Source organism: Alosa pseudoharengus, unplaced genomic scaffold (assembly GCF_046254945.1).
Source record: "Alosa pseudoharengus isolate Yale_2024_CS ecotype anadromous, Long Island Sound unplaced genomic scaffold, YU_APseudo_1.1 YU_APseudo_1.1_scf_1, whole genome shotgun sequence".
In the NCBI taxonomy this organism is placed as follows: Eukaryota; Metazoa; Chordata; class Actinopteri; order Clupeiformes; family Clupeidae; genus Alosa; species Alosa pseudoharengus.
Window position 1 is genome coordinate 2,607,417 of NW_027468564.1, and position 26,391 is coordinate 2,633,807.

Sequence of the window (26,391 nt, forward strand, 5' to 3'; positions counted from 1 at the left end):
GTGTTAGGTCTGACATTTTTAGAAAAGCTTTTCTGACACTAGGCACATTTTTAAGGCTTCCTCCCTGTGTGCATTACCTTGTGGAATTTTAGATTTGAAATTTGTGAAAAAGCTTTTTAGATCTCCCCAGGTCTTTTTCCAGGTCACCGATAACTGATGGTGCGGAACTTCCTCTGCTGGACATATTTATGAGGCTTCTCTCCAGTGTGTTTCACCATGTGTTTTTTAAGAGCTGAGCCATTATAATAAGCTTTTCCACACTGGGAACATACATGAGGCTTCACTCCAGTGTGTGTTTGCTTGTGACGTGATAAGTTTGACATTGCTATAAAAGCTTTTCCACACTGGACACATTTATGAGGCTTCTCTCCAGTGTGTGTACGCATGTGTATTCTAAGACTTGAAGTTTGTGAAAACCCTTTTCCACACTGGGTACAAGTATGAGGCTTCTCTCCAGTGTGTGTAAGCATGTGTATTCTAAGAGTTGAAATTACTGAAAAACCTTTTCCACACTGGGCACATATATGAGGCTTCTCTCCACTGTGTATAAGCATGTGTCTTCTAAGAGTTGCAATTTGTGAAAAAGCTTTTCCACACTGGACACATGTATGAGGCTTCTCTCCGGTATGTGTAAGCATGTGAAATTTAAGAGTTGTGGATGTTGTAAAAGCATTTCCACACTGGGCACATTTATGAGGCTTCTCTCCGGTATGTATACGCATGTGAAATTTAAGAATTCCGGATGTTGTAAAAGCTTTTCCACACTGGGCACATTTATGAGGATTTTCTCTTGCGTGTGTACACATGTGAAATTTCAGATGTGTGGATGTTGTAAAAGCATTTCCACAATGGGCACATATATGAGGCTTCTCTCTGCTGTGTATAAGCATGTGTTTTTTAAGAGTTGAACTTTGTGAAAAAGCTTTTCCACACTGGACACATTTATGAGGCTTCTCTCCGGTATGTGTACGCATGTGAAATTTAAGAATTGTGGATGTTGTAAAAGCTTTTCCACACTGGACACATTTATGAGGCTTCTCTCCGCTGTGTATAAACATGTGTTTTTTAAGAGTTGAACTAAGTGAAAAAGCTTTTCCACACTGGACACATTTATGAGGCTTCTCTCCAGTATGTTTAAGCATGTGAAATTTAAGAATTGAGGATGTTGCGAAAGCTTTTCCACACTGGGCACATTTATAAGGTTTCTCTCCGCTGTGTATAAACATGTGTTTTTTAAGAGTTGAACTAAGTGAAAAAGCTTTTCCACACTGGACACATTTATGAGACTTCTCTCCGCTGTGTATAAGCATGTGTTTTTTTAGAGTTGATCTAAGTGAAAAAGCTTTACCACACTGGACACATTTATGAGGCTTCTCTCCAGAATGTTTGAGCATGTGAAATTTAAGAATTGAGGATGTTTTAAAACCTTCTCCCCACTGGTTACATTTATTGGTCTCTCGACTGTGTATAAGCATGTGGCCTTTAAGAGCCGACATTTGTGAAAAAGCTTTTCCGCACTGGGAACATTTATGAGGCTTCTCTCCAGTGTGTACTAGCATGTGTCTTTTAAGAGCTGAACTATATGAAAAACCTTTGCCACACTGGGCACATTTATGAGGTTTCTCTCCAGTGTGTGTAAGCATGTGGTGGTTAACTAATGAGGATGATGTAACTTGTTCACAATGAGAATATTTATGTTGCATTTTGCGAGACTTCTCCTTTTCATTCACCCTAATGGAGTGTGTTTTCTGGTGTTTCTCAAGTTCTTTCAGGGCCGTGAAACTCTTCCTGCAAACTGAGCAGTGGTGCAGCGTTCCTTTGAGTTGCAAGTTGAGTTCATCATTCTGTCCATGGATCTTCTGTTGCATTATAGATCCTTTCAACAATAAAAACAAAAACAATGCTTGAACGTTCTATTTGGTTCCCAATCTACTTCCTCTGCATTAAGATAACATATGGAATGTTAAAACGGAAGCCTTGAGGGGCCAACTATGATGCTGATAATGGAACTCTCTTGAAAGGGTCTATATGTGGGTGTTCTGATACACCGGAAATAGTTACCATAACGACTTAGACGTTTCGCCAACAGACATTACTTACTACAAGACACCCTGAGGCTGGGCATGTGCGATTTTAGCAATGTAATTGCATACCACATCACACTGTATGAGTAAGTCACATACAATGTAAGTCCCCAAGATTTGTGTGTTCACACTAGGTCTTGATTCATGTGTCCCAAGACCCAATGTGCTACAACTTGACTGCTCACACTATACCTAGAATAGTGTAAGTACTTCAGAAGAATAAGTCATCAAATCACCAAAATGCAAAATGTGCCGTCTTGGCCATATGTGTACCGAAACATCTAAAAATGTGGCACAAGCATATATGGACAAGCAAGTGACTCTAACAACGTGGTGCAAGCATATATGGACAAGCAAGTGGCTAAAAACGTGGTTCATGTATTCGTATTGAACCGAAACGAGTGTCACGGTTTGGTGCATGAATTTACGCGGACAATACACGGTATAAAAATACATAAAACTCGTGTGCGGATTAATTAATGTAATGCGCAATTACTGTTAAAGGAATTATCCGGAGTAAAATGCACTTTAGATCGATTTCCGGATGATTGGGGGTACATACGTTGAGTTGACATCAAAATTATGTCATTCGGATGTGTTTTGAGAAAGTTCGATTGTACCGTTTTCAGTCACAACTCGTAGCCTGGAAGTGAGCGGGGCATTTCAATTGCGCCGCTACAAAACGCTATTTCTATACCTCTTCTACAGTTCCAAACAACATAACACTTACGTGGTAGTGAGTAGAGGGTCCCTAAAGCCAAACCGAAGTATCCCGAGGTCTTTATGTGGTCGAATAGAGAGTCCAGAATGAATTTCGTCAAGCCAGTACCTTTACAGAAATGTTGCCATCTTTGCCGCCACTTTGAGGGGAAAGTCCGTAGGAGTCTTATTGCTGAGTGTGTTGTAACACGCTCTGGAAATTCACAATTTCGTCGCCGTTTTTAAAAAAAAAAAAAAAAAACATAGTCCAGTATTTCTTTCGAAATTGAAATGAAGTTGTATGGACTGGACTATGTTTTTTTTTTTTAAAACGGCGACGAAATTGTGAATTTCCAGAGCGTGTTACACAGCAATAAGATTCCTACGGACTTTCCCCTCAAGGTGGCGGCAAAGATGGCAACATTCCCGGAAAGGTACTGGCTTGATGAAATTCATTCTGGACTCTCTATTCGACCACATAAAGACCTCGGGATACTTCGGTTTGGCTTTAGGGACCCTCTACTCACTACCACGTAAGTGTTATGTTGTAGAAGAGGTATAGATTTGGCTTTGGCTCAGAAGCAAGGCCAAAACCATAACACAAGTTACCGGTTTCACGAAAACCGTCGTCGTGTGGACTAGGCCTAAATGTACAAGCCGAGGAGAGAACGGGGCAAGGAGAGAATGTTTACTTCTATAATGTTTGGTAAAGTTGCAAGCATAGTCTACAATAAAACTACCAGAGATATGAAATGTCTATATTTATTTATTTTTGGCCAACATACAGGTAAATAAAGTAATGATATAGAAAACATAATGAATTGCATCCACATATCCTTATGCACTATACGCAACTTTTATTCACTAGCCTAGCCTTTTCCAGAATTTTTTGAGACCTAAGTGCGTGGGCCCTGGTTGAATTGACGTGGAATGAACCACTACAGTATATTCAATATTACTGATGAAAATTACTGCGAAAATTGAGCTCAGGGTGTTATTCTGCATGAAAACACATCAAATAAGTCACTACAGAGCTTGGCCCGGTATATGCTATAGCAGCAATTTGCCTTATTTACCCGGCGGTCAGAACGAGGCTGCAGGGTACAATTGCCATCACACTTCAGTCCAGCAGATGGTGGTAATGCACTCTGTTTGCAAATCGCCAAAAGAAATACTTTCTGAAGAAGAGGTTACCCTCCCATTACTCTCGCAGGCCGCCTTCTTTTCCTGTGAGCTTTTTTTGGCAGTTTGCAAAACGAGTGCATTACCTTTGGGAAATCCCATTAAAGTCAATGGAGCGTTCTACTTGCATTGTGAAGAGCCATATAATAAGTTGAAATAGTTCCCAAGTTCCCCTTTAAATAGATACATGAGCAGACTACAGACTCGAAACCGAAACGGATATATATATTTCTCTTATCTAAATGTGCAGCTTTGTTGACTGTGTATGAGCCTTTGTTACCGGGGTGAGTACCTTCTGCATATGAATGAGTCAATGTAATACAACACAGTGCTGCCACAGACCTGAGTGCAACAGCGCCCTCTAGAGTCACAAAACTCAGTGCAACACACCAATCTATAGAGCATCACAGTCCCGCCCCTCCTCCGAGAGCTTAGTTTCCGGAAGTAAATTTCCCATTCATTTCGTATCTAAAGAGTTTCTTAGTCTGTCTTAGGCTAATCAGCTACGGCGTAACTCATAAGCATACAACATATCATTTCGAGTGAAAAAACGAAGAGAAAGTCCAAAAAAAGTCAAAGGTACAAGACTGTGTACATATTTTCAATTCCAAGCGAAGGAACTACTCATCCCATAAACCACCGCGCCTCACTGAATAAAATAGGCAAAACCGGCGCGATTTTACCATTTAACTTCCAACCGACGACAGCACACGAACCTTTTCCTCCAAACAGTGATTTTTATATAGTGAATGTGCAGTTAATAGCAGTTATTTCAGGAGTAATCGTGTAAATAATAGTGTTTTGGTATTGAATGTTATATTTACCATCGTGTATTTTATATCGCGTGTGTGTGAAAGCGGTTAACGTTAGCAACATTGTGCAGTGCTTTGTATCTGACTGCCATCCTGATGCATGGACCGGTGCATGGTCTGCTCTTGGACCACCATATTCAGTTTATTAACTTGCTGTGAATTATTACACAAAATGTTAATTAAATGTACATGAAGTATTTCTAGGTTAATGATTGATGATATGACTTGTACAATGAAGGCTACAGTAGCCTAGCTAATGTTAACTAGCATTACCAACCTCCCTGCAAAACTCACCACACAACTTTGTAGGTCTTGTCCCTCATGCCGGCCCTTACAAAACCCACAAGCTGACCCTCGGACACACAACAGTCAATAATGTGACCCGATTTAAAGTGGTTTTCACCCCTTTTGACACTCTTGATTTCGTCTTTGAAACAGTGAAATATTCACGGGGCATGGACGGTTTGCTAACCATTTTACTGCAGTGTCTAGCTGGTGGTAGCATCCAGTGTGTGCCATCAGCTAGCTAGCTAGTTCAAAAGTTTAATACTTAATGAGGATATACAGGGCTTTTTATGCCTCGTTGATGTTTCCTATAAACAACAATTCATGTTCATAGAAACAACAAGATCACTAAAACATAATATATTTCATACCTGTGTTGCAGCATGTAGGCTAATGTTAGCAGCATTATAATGACATTCTAATGTCTGAAAGGCTAATGATTAGCCTATCGGCTACCTGAAAAGTTAAGTGTTTAAACTAGCATTTACCGTGTTCTATTTGATGGTGTATTGGCCCTGACTAAGTTTGTGTGATAGATAAACCACAATCCTTGTTGATACAAGTACCAATGTTCGTCTAGAAAGTTTTTATTCACATTAAGATTTTCTTCATAGGCAGTAAAAGACTCCGCCATCTTTGTCAATAATTTTCGCTGATAAAGTTTCAAACTATGATCATAACGGCCTTTCCACCAATCAGAGGCATCACTGTGGGATTGTGGGAAATGAAGTACTTATCCAAGACATCGCGATTAAAAGACATTTATTTCAAAACAAGGTTAGTTCCCCTTGAATTTTCACCCTCTATATGACCATATACAATCGCTTTGTACAGCCGTAGCTGGTTTTGAGTCTACCATGTGCAGTTAAGTTTGTATGGCTTATACCCGAATTGTCAATGGAGAAATTGCATTGAATTCTTACTTCCGGAAACTCCTGTGGGCGGGACTGTGATGCTCTATTTAGCCGTATGTGAGAGGACTTACTTTCCAGCAGATGTTCATGTTGTTCCTTCTCTTCCTCCTCCTCCTCCTCTTTCTTCACTTCAGTCTTTACTGTTGTCGGTAGCATTTCATTGTAAGTAGACTCTGGTGTCTCTGTGACGTCTGTTTCAGATTTACAGTGAAACTCTGCAAAAAGTTTTTCTTCTTCATCTGGACATGCAATCATATGACCATAGTCCTCCTCTTTTATATCTTCCTCTTTCACGATCACTCTAAGGTCAACATGGTGCGTTTCAGCACAGCCAGGACTAAATGGAAGTCCAAGATCCATGTTACTAGCAGAACAAAGATGGTCCCATCCGAAGTGTTGAATTGCCTGTAGTCAAGGAAACAGAATGAAGACGAATAGAAAGGTCAAAGTCGTTTTTCTTTTCTTTGTTTACAAATAGAGAGCAACTTTCCATTAATGTTTATTTGGCAAATGCTATGTGCTGCTTCTTAGCCTCTTTGACTGAGGTCGACACATTCAAGTTGTCTAGGCCTAGCGGGACTGTGCACAGAGAACTAGAGAAAAAATCATTCGCAGATCAACGTTATCGTAACACCGGTGGCTTTACAACGCCTGGACCACACCCTTTTTACTATTAACTCACCATGTAGTCCTAAATGGATTAATAATTATAAATGAATGAAGTGTTTGGACCTAAAGTCGCAACACGGTGGGGAGTTTGTCAGCCACCAGAGGACCGATGAGGACAAAGCAAGCGGACCGCCGATCTCCCCCCCATGCCAAGGGACCGATAGCCCACATAACTATCTGAAGTGAAGAGTAGGCTAGGCTATGCTACGACGCGAGGTTATTGATTTACCCGGGTCACTTTCGGGAGAAAGAGCCGATCTCTACAAAATAGGTTTACATGCATGTATTGCTTCTTAATAGGTTTACATGCATGTATTGCTTCTTAATATAAGTTTTGTTGATCTAAGCGGTCACTTGAGAACTTACCTGGGATGTTTGGCTAACTAGCTCTCGCCTAGTCTTTGTGACAAACAAAAACACATACCCTTTTCCAGCAAGTTCGCTGCTCCGTCAAATTAGATCTGCTGATTTGGTGTTTTGTCTGATTGGACGTGTGACCGTGTTTATCCCTGCAAAATGTGTTGAATCAACATCAACGTACGAATATTCTCCCGGGGTGGACTGCGTGTAAATTGCGGTTTTAGCTGCGTGAAGCTGCAACACAATCTTCTTCTTCTTTGATTTATTGGCGGATTACAACTCTTTGGTGCTTACCGCCACCTACTGTACAGGAGTGTGCAAAGGGATTTAACAGACTATCCTGGCTTAATTTTAAAGTCAAGTCAAGTCAAGTCAGATTTATTTTTAAAGCGCATTTAACATGCACATAGTGCAATCCAAAGCGCTCCACAAACAAGACACATAACAACAAGACAAAAGATGCCGGATGGAGCGGCGTAGTCGCCAGCGTACCCATGACATCAAGACAAGACAAATACATTTTAAAAAATAACAAATACAAAAAATGCCGGACGGAGCCGCGTAGTCAAGTACAAGACATACAAGACAGACAACAAAACAAATAAACAAATAAAAAAAAAAAAAATATAAAAAATAAAAAAAAAAGGAAAAAAAAAGAAAATATATTTTAAAAGGGGAAAAGGTGATGTTAAAATTAGTCCAATTTCCAAACCAGCTGAAAATGTCCAAGGGTAATGATGATCCGTGAAAACTGCGCACAGAGCTGTGTCTTCACAACCGATGCAATGCCAACAAAGTTCTTTAGCAACTGACCAACCCGGTGAATTCGCTGGCAGTCTGGAGATAACTTTAACGTTAGAAGCTAGGCCTGCTAGACTGCAGTCTGGAGATTAAAGGGTGGGGGGGGGCAAAGGAACAAATAAACAAAGCCACAACAATCTTCTTCTTCTTTATGGGTTTATCCTATGGGTTTATCTTCTTCTTCTTGTTTTATATTGGCGGTTGCCAACTATATCTTTAGGCGGGTCAATATAGGCCTATGAAAAAAAAACACCTAACCTCAAAAAAATTGATACAAAAGGTTTTTCATTATGATTATGATAATGATACCTTTAGATGTACTTAATAACATATTAAAAATCTAGTAAAATCTGACCCCAGTAAAAAAAGGAGACCGTTTCTTATAGGAAATAATGTATTGTCTTTAAAATATTAGTATAAAATACAGCGTGCATACAGTGACTAAGAGGAGGTGTGTCTTATTAGTCTCATATAGGAGAACTATTCTGAATTGGTTTGGAGTCACTAGGTCACATGGCTTGCAAGGTATTGAAAAAAAGGAGACAGTTTCTTATGGGAAATAATGTATTTTCTTTAAAATATTCATATAAAATACAGTGTGCATTCTGCATTGGTTTGGAGTCACTAGGTCACATGATGTCAAAGCTATTGACAAAAAAGACTATGAAGGTAATTCAGAAGGTACTTTATAGACGGTCCCTAAGTAGTGTTTGTACATTGTCTGCAAACACGGGGTGAAACCGGCCGCATTAAAAAAAATCTACAAGTCCAATATCCGAATATATCAATACAAATTAACTTCACCTCGGTGAGCTACCAGATTTTTTTGAAGACGACACTGCCAACTGGTAAGAGAGATAGCAATGATTACGTAATTATTGGGTAATATTGGACGTTAGCGTTGTCAACCTATTTGCAAGCAACTTATTAAATTAATTAAAATATTAGCCTTTTTGTATCAACCAACATTGCGATTCATAGACTGCGAATATATGCAAATATTGATAACAAAACCCAAGCTTTGCTGATCTGTGTGGCTATGCAGTAAAAAATGAAGCCTCTGAGCAGTAGGCTAGATCAGTGGTTCTCAACCTTTTTTCAGTGATGTATCCCCTGTGAAATATTTTTTCAGCCAAGTACCCCCTAACCAGCACAAAGCATTTTTGGTTGAGAAAAAAAGACATAAAACAGAGCACTGTGCCATCAGTGTCTAATTTATTGAACTTTGGAAACACATACAAAATTCAAACATTTGGAAAAAAACTATTTTGAACATTTAAAATGTTAATAATCCATGACTAAATTTATTGCAAATTATTCAAACTAATGTAGTGAAAACAGTGACCATATAACAATTTAAAACTCCATAAATATGCAAAACACTAATTGGTAGTATTTTTGCATGGATTCTACTTTCTAAATATATGTATATTTTAAAATCTCACGTACCCCCCGGAGTGCCTTCACATACCCCCAGGGGTACGCGTACCCCCATTTGAGAACCACTGGGCTAGATCAGCCAGATGATGATAAGCCCGAAATTAGCAATGAGGAGGCCATGAGGGACAAGTAGAGATGATAGAGTAAACAACATGAATTAAAATGATTTAACCCTTAAAGGTGTAGGTTTTTGAACGTTCTAAGTTCCGCAACAATTGAAGGTTCTAAAATTCTATGTTGAATTCAATGAACCCAGATATTCTTTAGAACGTTCATTTCTTAACATTCCCGTCACACTGGTGTGACGGTACTCCTTTAAGGGTTAAGACAGATCTGTATATGACAGCAGTAACATACATGATCAACCTATATGCCGTTTGCTCAGAAATGAGTGTAGTAAAGGAGTAGTAGGCTATAGGCTACATCACCAAACACCAATATGATCGCCTACCCACATTGAAAAACATGTGAACATTAGTTCATGCCTCTGTGGAAGAGTGGAATACATTTCAAATGCTTTATTTCTTTCTGTTTTTGATACTGTAACTTATCAACCTATCCTTGTGGAATATTTTTTGTGAACTTCTCAGTTTAAGTAAATTATTATATAACCTTTACACATTTTTTGAACCACTAATAAAAACTACAGGATAGTAAGAACTGAACTGTTGCTTAATTTATCCAATTTCCACCACCATGGGAAAAGTGGGCTGGTCTTGGGCCTGAAACTCCCGGACTGAAAAGTGGCCCCACTCCGACCCTGTCTTATGTAATAATAATAATAATAATAATAATAATAACAATAATAACAATAATAAATAATACATTTATTTTATATTGCGCCTTTCTCAAACCCAAGGTCGCTTTATATAGTAGGAAGGCAGGGAAACACAATAACAAACAAACAAAACAATACAACAGAGACAAAGGCAGGGAAACACAATAACAAACAAACAAAACAATACAACAAAGACAAGTTATCTGTATGAAACTATGTGTTGGGTGTGGAGGAGAAGTGATCATTAAACAGAAAGGTCTTGTGTAATATTTAATCAAAGTATTGCTACTTTTACTTTAGTACAATATTTTAGTACTTTTTCAACCTCTGCTAGACACATTTATGAGACTTCTCTCCAGTGTGTATTAGCATGTGGCTTTTAAGAGTTGTACCTCTTGAAAAAGCTTTTCCACACAGGGTACATGTATGAGGCTTCTCTCCAGTATGCGTAAGCATGTGGCATGTTAAGTTTGACATTGTTTGAAAAGCCTTTTCACACTGGACACATTTATGAGGCTTCTCTCCACTGTGTATAAGCATGTGTATTCTAAGAGTTGAAATTTGTGTAAAAGCTTTTCCACACTGGGAACATATATGAGGCTTCTCTCCAGTGTGCGTAAGTATGTGACATGTTAAGTTTGACATTGTTTGAAAAACCTTTTCACACTGGACACATTTATAAGGCTTCTCTCCACTGTGTATTAGCATGTGTCTTTTAAGAGTTGAACTTTGTGAAAAAGCTTTTCCACACTGGACACATTTATGAGGCTTCTCTCCAGTATGTGTACGCATGTGACAATTAATACTTGTGGTTGTTGTAAAAGCTTTTCCACACTGGGCACACTTATATGGCTTCTCTCCGGTATGTATACGCATGTGCAATTTAAGAATTGAGGATGTTGTAAAAGCTTTTCCACACTGGGCACATTTATGAGGATTCTCTCCAGGATGTGTATGCATGTGACATTTAAGAGTTGTGGATGTTATAAAAGCTTTTCCACACTGGGCACATTTATATGGCTTCTCTCCGTTATGTATACACATGTGCAATTTAAGAATTTTGGATGTTGTAAAAGCTTTTCCACACTGGGCGCATTTATGATGCCTCTCCCCACTGTGTATAAGCATGTGTCTTCTAAGAGTTGAACTTTGTGAAAAAGCTTTTCCACACTGGACACATTTATGAGGCTTCTCTCCGGTATGTGTACGCATGTGACATTTAAGAGTTGTGGATGATGTAAATGCTTTTCCACACTGGGCACATTTATGTGGCTTCTCTCCAGTGTGTATACGCATGTGAAATTTAAGAGTTGTGGATGTTGTAAAAGCTTTTCCACACTGGGCACATTTATGAGGATTCTCTCCAGAGTGTTTCATATTTGGCTTCATTCCTTTGTGTTCATGCATGTGGCGTGAAAGACTTGAACTATGTGAAAAAGCTTTTCCACACTGGGCACATTGATGAGGTTTCTCTACAGTGTGGATCATCAGCATGTGGTTTCTAAGAGATGAACTATGTGCAAAAGCTTTTCCACACTGGGAACATTTATGAGGCTTCTCTACAGTGTGTGTAAGCATGTGCTGGTTAACTAGTGAGGATGTTGTAAATGCTTTTTCACAATGAGACTTCTCCTTTTCATTCACCCTAACAGAGTGTGTTTGCTGGTGTTTGTCAAGTTCTCTCTGGGTCATGAAACTCTTCCTGCAGACCGTGCAGTGGTGCAGTCTTCCTTCAAGTTGCAGGTTGAGTTCATCACTCTGTCCATGGATCTCCTGTTGCGTTACATGTGGATGTTCTGATACACCTGAAAGAGATACCATAGAGACTTAGAATTAGAATGAAGAGTTACCATAGAGACTTAGACGTTTCGCCAACAGACACATTACTTACTATAAGACACCCTGACTAGGGCTGGGACAACGCGTCGACGTAATCGATGACGTCGACGCAAAAAATACGTCGACGCAAAATATGAGCGTCGATTCGTCAAGCATAACGTGTGCTGCTAAATATTTTTAATTTGACACCTTCAGTGTTTTCCATACGTTGACTAATCTGTGGCTGGGCACCACGAAATCAAAACCGGCCACCACACATTGATGTTCTATGTTGTAGGCCTGCTATTTAAATTAAAGATAAGATAAAATAATTTCATTGAGCTGCACTTTTTACTCACACAGCCTTTCCTCGCCCCGCCCGCTCTCGCTCGTAACGAGCCCGCTGCTCCTCCTCTGCATGTGCATTTAACAAAATATTCACGATTGTTGAAGGATTGTTGTTGCCACATAGAAGCACTGCATAGAACACAGTGGGCTACATTGCTATTAAATCCGCTTAGCATCGTGACCATGCTGCGCAAATTCGTTCAAAACCGATTATTGAATGCTACCTCTGACTAAGAATACATTACTTTGCACTTGTAGTTACTTGCACTTCAGTCTTTTATTTTGGAATCTTAAGAGCAATAAACATATATTGCAATGTTAAAGAATTCATGTTTTTTCATTCAGATATGTAAATAAACATGTATAAGATGCTATTAGTGAATTAATGGGGAGATAATCGATAATCGAATCGAAATCGAATCGGACTGAAAAAATGAATCGTTAGATTAATCGATGCATCGAAAAAATAATCGCTAGATTAATCGTTTAAAAAATAATCGTTTATCCCAGCCCTAACCCTGACGCTGGGCATGTGCGATTTAAGCAATGTTATTGCATACCACATCACACTGTATGAGTAAGTCACATACAATGTAAATCAAGTTCAAAGTTCACAAGATTTGTGTGTTCACACTATAAGTCCCAATGTGCTATAACTTGACTTGACTTCACCAAAATGCCAAATGTGCTGTCTTGCCCATATGTGTACCGAAACATCTAAAAAAAGTGGCGCCAGCATACAGTACCCTCCGGAATTATTGGCACCTCTGCTAAAGTTGACTAAAAAGAGAAAAATAAAACCATTTTTTGGAAATTGATCTTAATGCTTAGGTTAAAAAATGAGGAAATATACAACCTTTAAGGACACCAATTTTCTTTGAGAATGAATAATGTATAATAAATAAATAATTAAATAAATAAATAAATAAATGTTCTTCCTTAAAATACAGGGGTCATAAGTATTGGCTATGTACTGTATATGTTAAATTCCCACAGAGGCAGGCAGATTTTTATTTTTAAAGGCCAGTTATTTCATGGATCTAGGACACTATGCATCCTGATAAAGTTCCCTTGGCCTTTGGAATTAAAATAGCCCCACATTATCACATACCTAGAAATTGGTATGGTGTTATTTCAGTTAGCCTATTAGCTGGTTTGATGCTCATTGAGCTGAATGCAAATCAACAACAGGATTGTCAGTGGGCCCCCTGCACGTCTCCCTAACGAGAGATCATAGTAACGTTGTGTTAATCGTGAACTGCATATTTATTCAAAACAGCCGAAAAAAACAGCTAAATGCACTGCAACGGATATCAGAGGAACCAGGGTACCCTACCATTAATCTCCGGATTGTCAGTGGCATCTCCCTAACCAGTGTCATGAACTGACATCAGAGGAGCCAGCATTTTAAACAGATACATGAGCAGGCTACTCTAAACCCAAACTCCACAGACCTGAGTGCAACAGCATCCTCTAGCTGTGGCCTTCGGACTTGTAACCGCAGGGTTGCCGGTTCAAACCCCGACCAGTGGGCACGGCTGAAGTGCCCTTGAGCAAGGCACCTAACCCCTCACTGTTCCCCGAGTGACGCTGTTGTTGCAGGCAGCTCACTGCGCCAATATTATTGTGTGCTTCACCTCACTGTGTGTTCAGTGTGTGAGTTTGTTTCACTAATTCACGGATTGGGATAAATGCAGAGACCAAATTTCCCTCATGGGATTAAAAGAGTACATGTACTTTTATCCTCTAGAGTCACACAACTCAGTGCTACACACCTACCTAAACTTACAAAAAGTAAGGAATTTTTGTTTGGTGTCTGTGGTAACCAGGCAGAGAAGATTTGGCAAATTTTTCATGGGCGCAACCCCACATACTCAGCTCTGCTGCACAATGGAATTGTCTCTGCGAGACACTCTGGCAAAGAGCAATGATGCACGTTACTTTTACCCCAATAAATTCGGGGAACCAGCTAAACTGATGAAGACAGCGCTGCAACGTTGGAGGACCGTACACATTGGCCGTAGTGTTATCCGATTGCGTCGAAGTCCGAAATAATTCAGAGTAAACATGGTCTAGTGTTATCCAATTGCGTGCAGTGAGATTTTTAAATGCATGCTTGTTGCCGCCCCTCTAGTTGGGCCATTACATTGCTCTTTGCCAGACCCTTAATTAGGGCTGGGCGATATAAACGGTATAAGCGGTATGCGATAAAAATTTGGCCAACGATAGAGATTTTTGTTATACCGGCATATTGCGATAGGTCATTATGTCATCAAATTGCAACACGCTTGGCCTGCCGGGACCGGTGTTCCAGTTTAGATGGTGAGCAGTTTAACTGGTGATATTTGCATAAAATCAGTGAATATTCAACAAGACCCTGCCTACTTCTTAATCTGCTCTGCCTCCAATAGTGCAGGTTTATATTAGGCTACATTTTCACGAAGTGTTTGCAAGTGAGACAATATAACGGATATCGCTGAAAACATCACCAGTGTATGTCTAATACATGTCCGTTTAAGCATTATCCACAAATATGACACATACTGAATGAATGGAAAAAAATAAAACTAGCGATCTAGCTGGGATTCGAACCACGCATGGACAAGAAAGTTGATTGGATGAGCTTCTACATCGTCTATAACACTACACTAAGAGCCGCTGAAATTGATGCCAGATTTCTATATTGAACTGTTAGTCAAAGTTAACACAGGTTACCATAAGTGAGAAATATACGCCCATGTTAACTGGTGCCATCACAATTTAACATGGGCCTATGCAAGCCTCAAAACAACAAAATAGGTTCATCTTTGCCTCACATACCAAAACCTAACTGATGTACAACAAACTGGCATGTCCCACTAACACTTTATTCCGTTTTGGGGGTTAATAATATGAAATACGTCAGTCATGTGCAAAAATTATCATAACTTAGTGTCATGTCTCGGTGAAGTTATGCAGTGAGCTGTCTAATGATTTGAAGTGAACACATGAAACTTATTTTCTCCGAGTTAAATATTATTTAATTTGTTGGTCCTAATTTGACGACACAAAATGGTTATCATGGTAGCATATATTACAAAACTTTGATGTAGCTAGAGAGTTTGATGACAGATGTTGCGGTTTCAGATTCCCACGTAGCCTAAATTAGAAAATAGTTTAGCCTACTTACTGCTCGTTCAGCAGCCTGTTGCAAAACATTCACTTAGCCTAGATGTTTGCTATAATGAATATCTTGATCAATTGACAAATAAGCTGTCACAAGACAACATAGACCTACATTCATTTAATAGGAACACCATGCTATCGCATAGATACAAAATAACCAGTGGTGCAATTGGTTAGCAGTGTGGACTATTGCTGCTAGCTTGCTATTTTAGTGAGCAGTTCGAGGCCCAAGTGATCTTCATAATTTTTGCTTTCTGCACAAAAAACGAACAACGTCTGATGGGGTCATTTGTTACTGTTTGTGATGCAAAATTACTGAGGCAAAATGAATCTGCATTATTCAAGGCATGCATTCGCTGTGTTTGCTCATGTTATAGGCTATCACCAGTTAACATGGACATCAGGATAGCTAGTAAGCTAGTAGTCTAATAGACTAATAACAAGCTTTGCTCTCTGTGGCGTAGTGGTGGTAGTGCTTACTGCTTAGAACATTTTGCCTCAGTGAGACTCATGTTCGAAACCCAACAAAACCTTCGCTGATTTACTTTGACACATTTCCTGTTTGCACAACATTTTGTGTGGATGCTTAAGCAGACATGCATTATAGGCTACATAGCGATTCCCGCATGTTTTCGGCAAGATTTTGCTTCATATTCTGTCGTGCACTGCAAGCTTGTGAAATTGTGAATCTCCAGCACTGGAAGGGCGGAAGCAGAGCAAAGCGTTGTTAACAAGTAGGCAGGGTCTTGTTGAATATTCACGGATTTTATGCAAATATCACAAGTTAACCTGCTCACCATCTAAACTGGAACACCGGCAGCAACCACGAGGAGGCCACAGGTGTGGAAAAATGGCTGCGAGCGGTGAAGGTATTGTAACGATTTGATAGCGACACAGACAGTTGTCCAATCAAAAGGTTTATTAGCTGAGAACGAGAGCAGGGACACAGACCCAGAACACAATACACACGGAGCAGGTCAAGTACACACTAGGGATGTAACGATATGAAAATTTAACCTCACGGTTATAGTGACCAAAATTATCACGGTTTTCGGTATTATCACGGTATTTCTAAAAGTGTGTTCAATTATGTTCAGAAAGCACTGATAGGCCTACACAAGCTGAAATAGTTTCAAAAAGTGTCCCGTTCACTTTTTTCTTCATGTTTAATTGGATGTGCTTATACTGTAGCTTAACTTACCCTACCATAACTTGGAGTTTGCTATTTCTGTTATTTGGATGCAATGAGTGAGACCAAAGTAAGCGTTCAAAATAAAACTTTAGGCTACTGTATTCTCCTGATAACGTGAGTGGAATGGATTTAATGTGGACGCAAACATAAAAAGACGCAGAGTGGCTACATGATAGTGCACATACAGTGAAAAAGTTCCTTCTTTTAAAATCAGGTGTAGCCTAATCCGAATCGTAGTTAAAACCATCAATTAGACAACAGAATCAGTAGGGTACCAGTTTTGTTCCATTGTACCAGGCCTACTGTATGTCAAAAGCAGGCTTGGATGAAGCTGGGAAGGATTAAACACACGGTTTCCACACCGCGGTAATCAACAGTGATAATCATGATGTTTGAAATGAAAACGGTAATTATTATCGTCAACATTTTTATCGCGGTTACCATTATACCGGTAATCGTTACATCTCTAGTACACACACACGCTACACATACAGGGGTGGACGCAGCCCCCCACACAAAAAGGATCACACACGAGGGAGAACTAAAAGGGAAACATGTCACGATAAAGACGCTAACTTTAGACTTATAACTTAGGAGAAATACAGACATAAACCCCCAAACAGGGTAGGAATTTCACGGCGGCCACGTCGTTGCCTCTTGCGTTGGCCGTGAGGCCCATTTGAAAATCGGAGGTTTACAGGCCACGGTGGCCTTGGTGCCCCCTTCTTTCAATATTCTGCTTTGCGTCCTACTAATAGCGATTTTTATTTAGCCTGTGTGGCCTGTCAAAATAATCTAAGCATTCACAGCGCAAATTAATTGAGTATTTTACGCAGTGGAGAAAGTGACAGCGCAAGAAAAAGTGCGTCCAAATTCCCTTCATCTCAGTTGAACTACTCGCGAAGTAGCCTATTCATCACACAGACATCACAACAGGGCCGTAGTCACCATAGACATTGAGGGGGACGTGTCCCCCCCAATATTCAAATATGACCAAAATGTCCCCGCCAATATACGGACATAGAAAAATAAAGAAAGAATAAAGCGCTATACTAGGCCTACAGGAAACCAACACGCATCTGAAATGTAATCAAACGTAAATAACGCACAAATTAGTGACCTCTGGTTCCAGAGTAGCCTACACCCCTGAGTGGTTTGTCCTGGTGATTTTCCGTTTTTCGTTAGTGGTGTGCGCATTCAAAAGCTTCCATTTACTGCACCCTACTGCGGTGAGGTAGGGCTGTCAACAATATCGCAAAAGCTACCGGTACAATTTTCACAAAACTTCTTGGAAAGGTGTAGCACAGGCTAAGGAAATCCCATACATGTTTGGAGCCGATCAGACTGAAAGGGAACATTTTCCATATTGTAGCCTATTCTCGCAATGATAGCGAAAGTGAAACGTTTTATTTTAAATGATGAATTTGTGCAAGCCTGTGTCATTTCTTTCACGTCTTTCAACATAAATAATGCATTCATATGCTAGTAGTAATGCCAGAAATTACCGTAGGCCTCTTAGAAATTATTGTTGCACCTTGCATATTATTTAGATGCGCACTCAATCGCGCATCCATGCAGGCAAAACGTGATCAAATGTGGCGATGGCACACAAGTTGGAAAAAATGTTTACAATACGTGATAGCCTACAGTTAATGTGAATCGCGGACAATAACCAAAGAAAGGAATTTGCACCTCCATTCACCAATTAAACGCTGTAGTAGGCCTAGTGTTTCTACATGTTGGCACAAAACGTAATTTCTGTCAGAAGCCAGTCTATAATGCATACAGGGGTAACATGAGGTGAGTCAGACAGAAGAGGGGCCTGTCTTAGTAGCCTATTCCTGAATCCTGTCCCTTTCAAACTACGTTAAAATGGTGTGATTAGCCACCAGCATAATAAAATCTAAATTAAAAGACAAAATCTTATTAGGCTCCAAACCTATGAGTCTAAGCCTTAGTTTAAAAAAATCTTCAGGTGTAAGTAATAAGGCAAAGAACCACATTCTGTGTAATATAGATGTTTCATAAGATACTCTAGTTTGTAATTTCTTTTAAAGTATACATTTTGAAAACAAATGGAGTCACTGGTCCAGGGATGGATTACTGAATGGGCTTACTGGGCCCAAGAGCTCAGGGGGCCCTGAAGCCCAAGCCTCTGTGTGAAGTTGCTTCTTCTCCACCCTTCTCTTTTCACAAAACTCACCGGGGGGGGGGGGGGGGGGGGGGCATCTGTGTCCAGGGGTTCATAAACCATCCATGCCATGCCTATGTCCGTCAAAAGTTTGGAATAACCTAATTGACTGACCTAACTAACGACTTGTTTGTGATTTTTAATAATATTTTTGCATGGTAGGAAATGTATTAAAATTCTGTTTGGGGGTCCCTCAGACCCCACCACAGATTTGGTCCCCCCCAATGTTGACATCATGACTACGGCCTTGCATCACAAGCATCACACGAAAGAGCTTTTTCTCAGCTTTTAAACGATGTTACCCGATAGTGGAACGGTTCGCGAGAAAAGTAAATAATATAATTCAATTTAATCATACATTCTACTGAAGGTTTTGCGTCCCATGATCTCCCAACCCATTCATCTCGGTGGAATACTTCACGAACCCTTCTTTTAACACACGACAAACCTCATATCAAAATAAACAGCAGACCTTACCGAACACAAAGGTGTAAATCAGTCCCCTGTACAGTTAGCCGTTCCAGAGTAATCCAGTTTTGAATTTGCAGTACATTTCGACATGCATGGATGTCTCCAAATTTGGGCTTTAAGTTTTACAATGTGTTTAAATTGTTCCACATGATTTCATAACGGGCCAAATACAAAATAAATGTTACAAATATCGCCTAGATATTGGTAAATCAGAGGACAGCTGACTGAGTTTGTGAAAGTAGCCTTATCCTAATGATCACAAAATGCTAAGCATGCATCTAGGCTATTTGAGTTTCTTAAAGCTGAGCTGTGGTTAAATTGTTAAATACATGATTTTATTACAGGCCAAATATAAAATAAATGTTATATATAGCCTAGATATCTGTAAATATTAGATGATCAGATGATTTACAGTTCTATGTAATATGTCATGTTTCATGTTTTTGTGATGTTTCATACAGTGATGCCGGTCTACTGCAGTGAATAGGCTAAATAAAACTTTGATCATTTTTATAGCCAATACATTTTTAAATAAGTAACAATCTTGACTATTTTATGCAAGAACCTGCTAGACCTATATTGAAATTCACACACCAAATTATACCGCAATATATACCGTTTACCGTCTGTGTCCCAAATTATACCGCAATATGAATTTTAGGCCATATCGCCCACCCCTACCCTTAATCTTTCTAGATTATCAGGGCCTGGATTTTCCAGGCTAAAAAAAACAACAGATAAATAATCTACACACTTTTTTGTAAGTTTATTTAGCTGCTTGTGAGAGGACTTACTTTCCAGCAGATGTTCATGTTGTTCCTCCTCCTCTTGTTTCACTTCAGTCTTCACTGTTGTCATTTCATTGTAAGTAGACCTTGGTGACTCTGTGACGTCTGTTTCAGTTTTACAGTCTGTTTGAGATTCACAGTGAAGCTCTGCAAAGGGCTTTTCTTCTTCATCTTGACATGAAATCATATGACCATATTCCTCCTCTTTTATATCTTCTTCTTCTTTCACCAGCACGATCAGGTCAACCTGCTGCGTTTCAGCACAGCCAGAACTAAATGGAACTCCGAGATCCATGTTGCTAGCTGAACAAAGATGATCCCGTCCAAAGTGTTCAATTGCCTGTAGTCAAGGAAACAGAATGAGGTCAAAGGTCAAAAAGGCCAAAGGGTCATTCCACGTCAGTTCAACCAGGGCCCACGCACTTAGGTCTCAAAAAATTCTGAAAAAATTACCAGGTGTACCTATGTTATCCAGGAGACACACTGTAAAATTACTTATGTAAGATCAATACTTTCCAAGATACAGCCAGTTTTACAGGGGGAGGGGGGTGTCGATTTTGTTCGGCCTCTTTTTTTTGTCAAAGTTCACAAGCCTAAGTGCGTGGGCCCTGGTTGAACTGACGTGGAATGACCCCAACGTTTTTTTTTTTTAATAATAGAGAGCAACTTTCCATGAATGGTTATTTGGCAAATGATGTGCTGCCTCTTTTCCTCTTTGATTGAGGTAGGTGGGATTGTGCCCAGAGAACCAGAGAAAAAAACATTTGTAGATCAACTGGTGGCTTTACCATGCCAAGTCCATTGGTGGCTTTATCACGCCTGGTCCACACCACTTCAACTTGGCTTACTAACTCAACATGTAAATTGATTAATAACTATAACTGAACTGCATAACAAGAGTTTGTACCGAAAGTGGCAAAGGCGTTTGTCTACCCACCAGAGGACACTGCTGTCACGCTATCCGGAGAAATATTCTTTGGTCACCGCTATTTACCGATTTGTGGCTCCCATTGACTTCCATTGAACACATGTAAACAAAACGTCACAATTATGTGGTTAACTAACGCCGCTGACTTTGCCAGCAACCATTCCACTTTGATAACAAACTACCTTTTCGTACAACATATATACAGCAAAAATAACAGAATAACAGAAATCAAGCAACGTGGAGAAATCTCGGGAGGAAGAAAATTTACGATGTGTGACGGGGAGTGCTTTGCATTTCCCTTTGTCCATGAGTCACCTATAAAAGGTTGCCTTGGCGGCCATTATTCTTTCACATTGCCATTGAGATTACATAGTAAGGAGCTGGCTCAAGGTTATAATTGTATTTTGTCGTGTTTAGTTGTATAATGAAAGCACAGCTTTTATAGCCATCCATGCATTTTCCCTTCTGGCTGTTTGGCTATGAATTTGGTAACTATAGCAGACTATTTGACGTCTTTAGAACACTAAACAGGTGGAGGTGTCAAATGTTGAGTTTTTCCAGTCTAGATTTTTTGACGTTAATCACTCCTATGATGTACTGCTATTGTCTATCCAAAGTAAAATACCTGTTCCGAAGTTAACTGATGGTCAAATCAACCAAAACTCTGATTGTTTGCACCTCCAAGTGGTGTGCGACGTAGGTCTGTGACGCGAGATTGTGTGAAAGAATCCCTTACTTATCAGAGTAAAACATTCATATTACATCACAATTTAGTTTAAAGTTACAAGTATAAAAAGAAAAACACAATATATCAGAGGGATAACACAAATCATTAGTAAGAAAAAACAAGATTTCTATCGTAATTTCCTGTTAAATTAAATATTTCATGGCGCTATAGGGAGGGAAAGTAATCTCATCGCCATCATCCCTCCCTATTAGCCTGGTTAGCATTGCCACATAACACTTACTGCCAGCTCTTCATGTGAGTAGAAGCACAACACCAGTTATCCAGACATAAAGGTTATCACCACGCGGTTTACATCACCTTCCGTTATTACAAAAATATGTAAGCCAGTTAAGCAAATTGCCGTATTGATCAGTTAGAGATTAAGCGCCCAAACCTGTGACGTCACATGCAACTGTAGTTTGTTATCACCATGTTACGACAAAAACTCAAAACAATTCAACTGATCCTAAAAATAAGGTATGACCACTTGAAGCAATAGAAGTGACCCCAGTGCCTAACATATGGAAGGCATTAAATTAAGATCCCAATGTGCACCGAGATATATTTTTTCAAAGAAAAAATCCCATCCCCTCCGCTAAACTCTAGGAACGCAACCACTAGATGGCGATGAGATTACTTTCCCTCCCTATAAACAAACCATGCTATCTGAGTAACGTCGTAGGGTAAAGTCACGTGGCTTTTTTGTAGTTCGTTTATGAAACAAAAGGAGCAATTTCGATTTTTTTAAATAAGGCAAAATAGGGTCTGACATTTTCACAGTTAGAAGATTATTACTGTATAGACACTGAAAAATATTTTTGGTGGATAAGATCGCTGATTTGGCTTCACAGTATTTTTTTTAAAATAGGTCTATGGGACTTAACATTGGAGCTGCTCTTCGATAGGAACGCAACCAACTTGGGGCGCTGGTTTTCACTTTCCCTCCCTATTGCGGCCACCAGATGACGCCATCTCACTGCTTGCTTTTACATCCAAAAAATGGCCGAAGTGCAGTGAAATGCCGCCATCTAGTGGCCTGAAATATGTAATGTAGCCCATTATTTATTAGAAAAGAAGCGACCGTCGAATAATCTTGTACTTCCTTGTCAATTATTTGTGTAATCCTTCTGATATATTGTTTTTTCTTTTAAAAATTCGTTCCTTTATAAATTGTGGAATATAATTAAGGTACGTTTTGGAATGTAATTACTCTGACATTCGACATTAAACGACCACAAATTTAGGCAATGGCAGTCTTAGAGGCTGACACTGCATAAAATATATCTTCACTGCTTCAGCCAAATTATGTTATTCCTGCTCTATGTTGTACCAAAATGTAGTTTATAATCAAAGTGAAATTATTGCTGGCATAAGTCAGCGGTGTTAGTTTAACCACATAATTGACGTTTTGTTGTTGAATGGAAGTCAATGGGAGCCGGAAATCGCTAAATAGCGGCGACCAAAGACTAGCCTTTTTCTCCGGATAGCGAGATGACAGCTGTCCAGAGGACCGATGAGGAAAAAGCAAGCGGAACGCCGATCTGCGCCGATCCGACAGTGGTCCACATGACTCAAGGTTGTTGGCTTTTTAGGGAGAAAACACCGATCTCTAAAATAAGTTTGCATGCATGTATTACTTACTTCTTAGGCTGTGTTGAGATCAGTGGTCACTCCCGACGTTAACGGTACCTGGGATGCTTGTCTAACTAGCTCTCGTCTGTTTCTGGAAAAAAAAAACATATAGGCTACCTTCCTCCGGCAAGTTCGCTGCTCCGTCAACTTAGATCTGCCGATTTTGTGTTTGTGTCTGATTAGACGTGGGACAGTGTTTATCCCTGCAAAATGTCTTGAACCAACATCAACGTGCGAATATTCTCCCGAGGTGGGCTGCGTGTATCGGCTTTAGCTGCGTGAAGCCAGCGACAACAAACAACATTTCTTCTTCTTCTTCTTGTTTTTATCGCAGGTGGCAAACAACGTCTGGTTGCATTACCGCCACCTTCTGAAATGGAGTGTGGGTCTGAATAATATATTTCCCTACACTCGTCGGGAGTGACAGCTTATCTCAACACAGCCTATCTTAATAAGTAATACATGCATGCATGATTTATGACAGCATGCATAATTTCAGCCTCCTGGTTTAGTTCTTGCTCTATGGGCTTGTGAACTTTGACAAAAAAAAAGAGGCTGAACAAAATCGGCACCCCCCTCCCCCTGCACAACCCTGATAGGGATACAGGTGTTTCGGCAATGAACAGGGTCCATGCAGTTTTAGAGCATAGGGGTACTAGGTGTTTGGGCATTGATATTGTCAGGCTGGAAATGAACGTCTTTTGGGCTGCAGGTGGATGACTTACCCATGAGCTATGGACGAGGTCAGTTTTGACATGTTTGCTTGTGAGCATGCAATTTAATGAATACAGATCAACATTGTTCCTGTGGCTGTCACTGCATTTCCCAGAATGCAGTCAAGAATGCAGGAATATAGTATGAATATAGCATAGGGATGGATTCCCAGAATCTCTTCACATTTCTTCTTTCCAAACCCATGTCCAGGCACCAGGGAAGGTTGATGTGTTGACTGTTTAACTTTGGAACTTAGTGATTTTAATCTCAATACTTGAAAGCTGTTCACATTGAAAAGCCAGCGTGTGAGTGTTTTGTTGTCTGATTTTTTCCACGTTGTGTATATTCATGACCTCCTTTTTTAATCTCCTCCAGTAGCATATGCTGTTGAAGATTACATATTAGTGAAAAAGCTTTTCCACACTGGGTACATTTATGAGGCTTCTCTCCAGCACGTATAAGCATGTGGTGGTTAACTAGGTTTTTCACAATGAGAATATTTATGTGGCTTTTTGCGAGACGTCTCCTTTTCATTCACCCTAACTGAGTGTAATTTGCTGGTGTTTCTCAAGTTCTCTCAGGGCTCTGAAATCCTTCCTGCAGGCTGATGGTCAAATCAACCAAAACGCAAATATTGTTCGCACCTCCAAGTGGTTTTTGGCTTAAGATTGTGTGAAAGAATTAGCCTGGAGATTCCAGACCCAAATGTAATGGCCCAACTCGAGGAGCTAGCCTGGCTAGCGCCACCACTTCTCAATGAGACGTGGTCTGGGAACCAAACGTTCATTTTCTCGTATTTGAAAAAAATGCCCAGATCCGTTTATTGGGTGCCACGGATGTCTATCAAATGCGTCTGTGCATAGTTCATCATCGTCTTGCTTTCCCCCCTGTTCTGTGATTGGTTCCCTATCTGAGGCAAAAATTAGGGCGGTAGTTTCCAGGCTGCCTTAGCAGCGTGAATCAAATTGCATGGGAACACCCAGGCTATCGAGGAGCGGTACCAAGCATGCATTTGAAAATCTCACTGCACACAATTGGATAACACTAATATATGACCAATGTTTTACTGACTTATTCCGGACTATGACACAATCAGATAACACTACGACTGTCATCTGTTTAGCTCGACTCTGGCCCGCCTATATCAGATACACCGATATGATTGGTTCCCTGCTATACAAAGGACAAAAGTAACGTGCATCATTACTCATTGCCAAAGTGACTCACTGAGCAAATTCAAATTGTGCTCCCGCAAGAACTCTGGATTCCCAGGGTATGAAATTAGATTATCTTAGATTAGATTAGAGTAGATTCAACTTTATTGTCATTGTGCAAAGTACAAGACAACAAAATGCAGTTTGTGTCTAACCAGAAGTGCAAAAAGCAGAAAAGTGCAATGTATAGACAGGTGGTGCATAGACAGGACAAGTAATATAGTGCAGTGTAGACAGTAATATACAGTTGGTTTACAGAAGGTGGTTTAGAGTAATATAAAGTCATGGTTATGGGATTTGGCAGATGCTTTTGTCCAAAGCGACATACAAATACAAAACAATATAATACTTACATTTAACAGGGAGCAATTAAAAATGTTGGTCAGACTACATTAAGAAAAATTGCAATAATAAAGAATGTCAATTCAATTAATTGCGTAATGAAATAAACAATGAAAATGAAGGAAAATAGCAATAATAAACAATAAAGTCCATTCAATCAATAATATAATAACAATAGCATGGTGAGACTACATTAAGGAGAATATCAATAATAAACAACAATGTCAAATTAATCAACAGCCTAATGAAAATAAACAATACTATACAAACATATATTAAATATTACAATACTATACAAAATATTAAATATAAATATTAGAGCTGTTGAAATTAACCATGTTGATGCATCGCAATGCGGACATGGATGATGCTGCATCAATACAGTGGCCAACCATAATCGATTATAACGCAATGATGTTGCTCGTTAATTTTCCGGCCGTGGCATAAACATTCAAATTAAAAAATAAAAAATTCTCAAAGTCTAGATCCACCTGCGCACAAAAATAGCCAACAAGTCGCCTGCAGATCACGCTCTAAAAACATCCTCCATTGTGAAGTTTTTAATAGATATTTAATTGTAGACCATAACCATTTTAAGAATGTATGTAACCATACATCTACATTAACTTGATATTGGTGATACCTTACAAATTATAGCTGGGTACAATTTTAGTCTTTGGCTCTGAATCCTTTTCCCATTCAATCTTTAAACAACGGAAGCGGAGTGCATACACGCTTCCTCGTCTGTTGTAACCAATGGAAGCGTACTGTATCTTTGCGAAAGTTCTGTGGCCATTCCGTGTTCGTCACATACAGTTTGTGCATGATTGATGATGG

General features: G+C 39.6%; 1 protein-coding gene across 1 annotated transcript; it reads right to left on the minus strand.

The window, feature by feature from the left end:
• LOC143121863 (uncharacterized) lies at positions 1–23,566 on the minus strand. The gene is made up of 6 exons (XM_076282548.1): positions 23,294–23,566; positions 20,004–20,337; positions 10,356–11,829; positions 9,256–9,316; positions 6,048–6,381; positions 1–1,876 (listed from the first exon to the last, which is right to left on the minus strand). The coding sequence occupies exons 2-6, from the start codon at positions 20,290–20,292 to the stop codon at positions 144–146; spliced, it is 3,891 nt and encodes a 1,296-aa protein (XP_076138663.1). The 5' UTR covers positions 20,293–20,337; positions 23,294–23,566; the 3' UTR covers positions 1–143.
• Positions 23,567–26,391: the final 2,825 nt, after the last annotated feature.

Excerpts from the sequence above, each read along its gene's own strand:
- LOC143121863 (XM_076282548.1), bottom strand. The coding sequence starts at position 20,292 with ATGGATCTCGGAGTTCCATTTAGTTCTGGCTGTGCTGAAACGCAGCAG. Across the intron at positions 11,830-20,003 it reads ACATGAACATCTGCTGGAAA|GTGTATCAGAACATCCACAT; the intron begins GTAAGTCCTCTC and ends TATCTCTTTCAG. Across the intron at positions 1,877-6,047 it reads ACATGAACATCTGCTGGAAA|GATCTATAATGCAACAGAAG; the intron begins GTAAGTCCTCTC and ends TATTGTTGAAAG.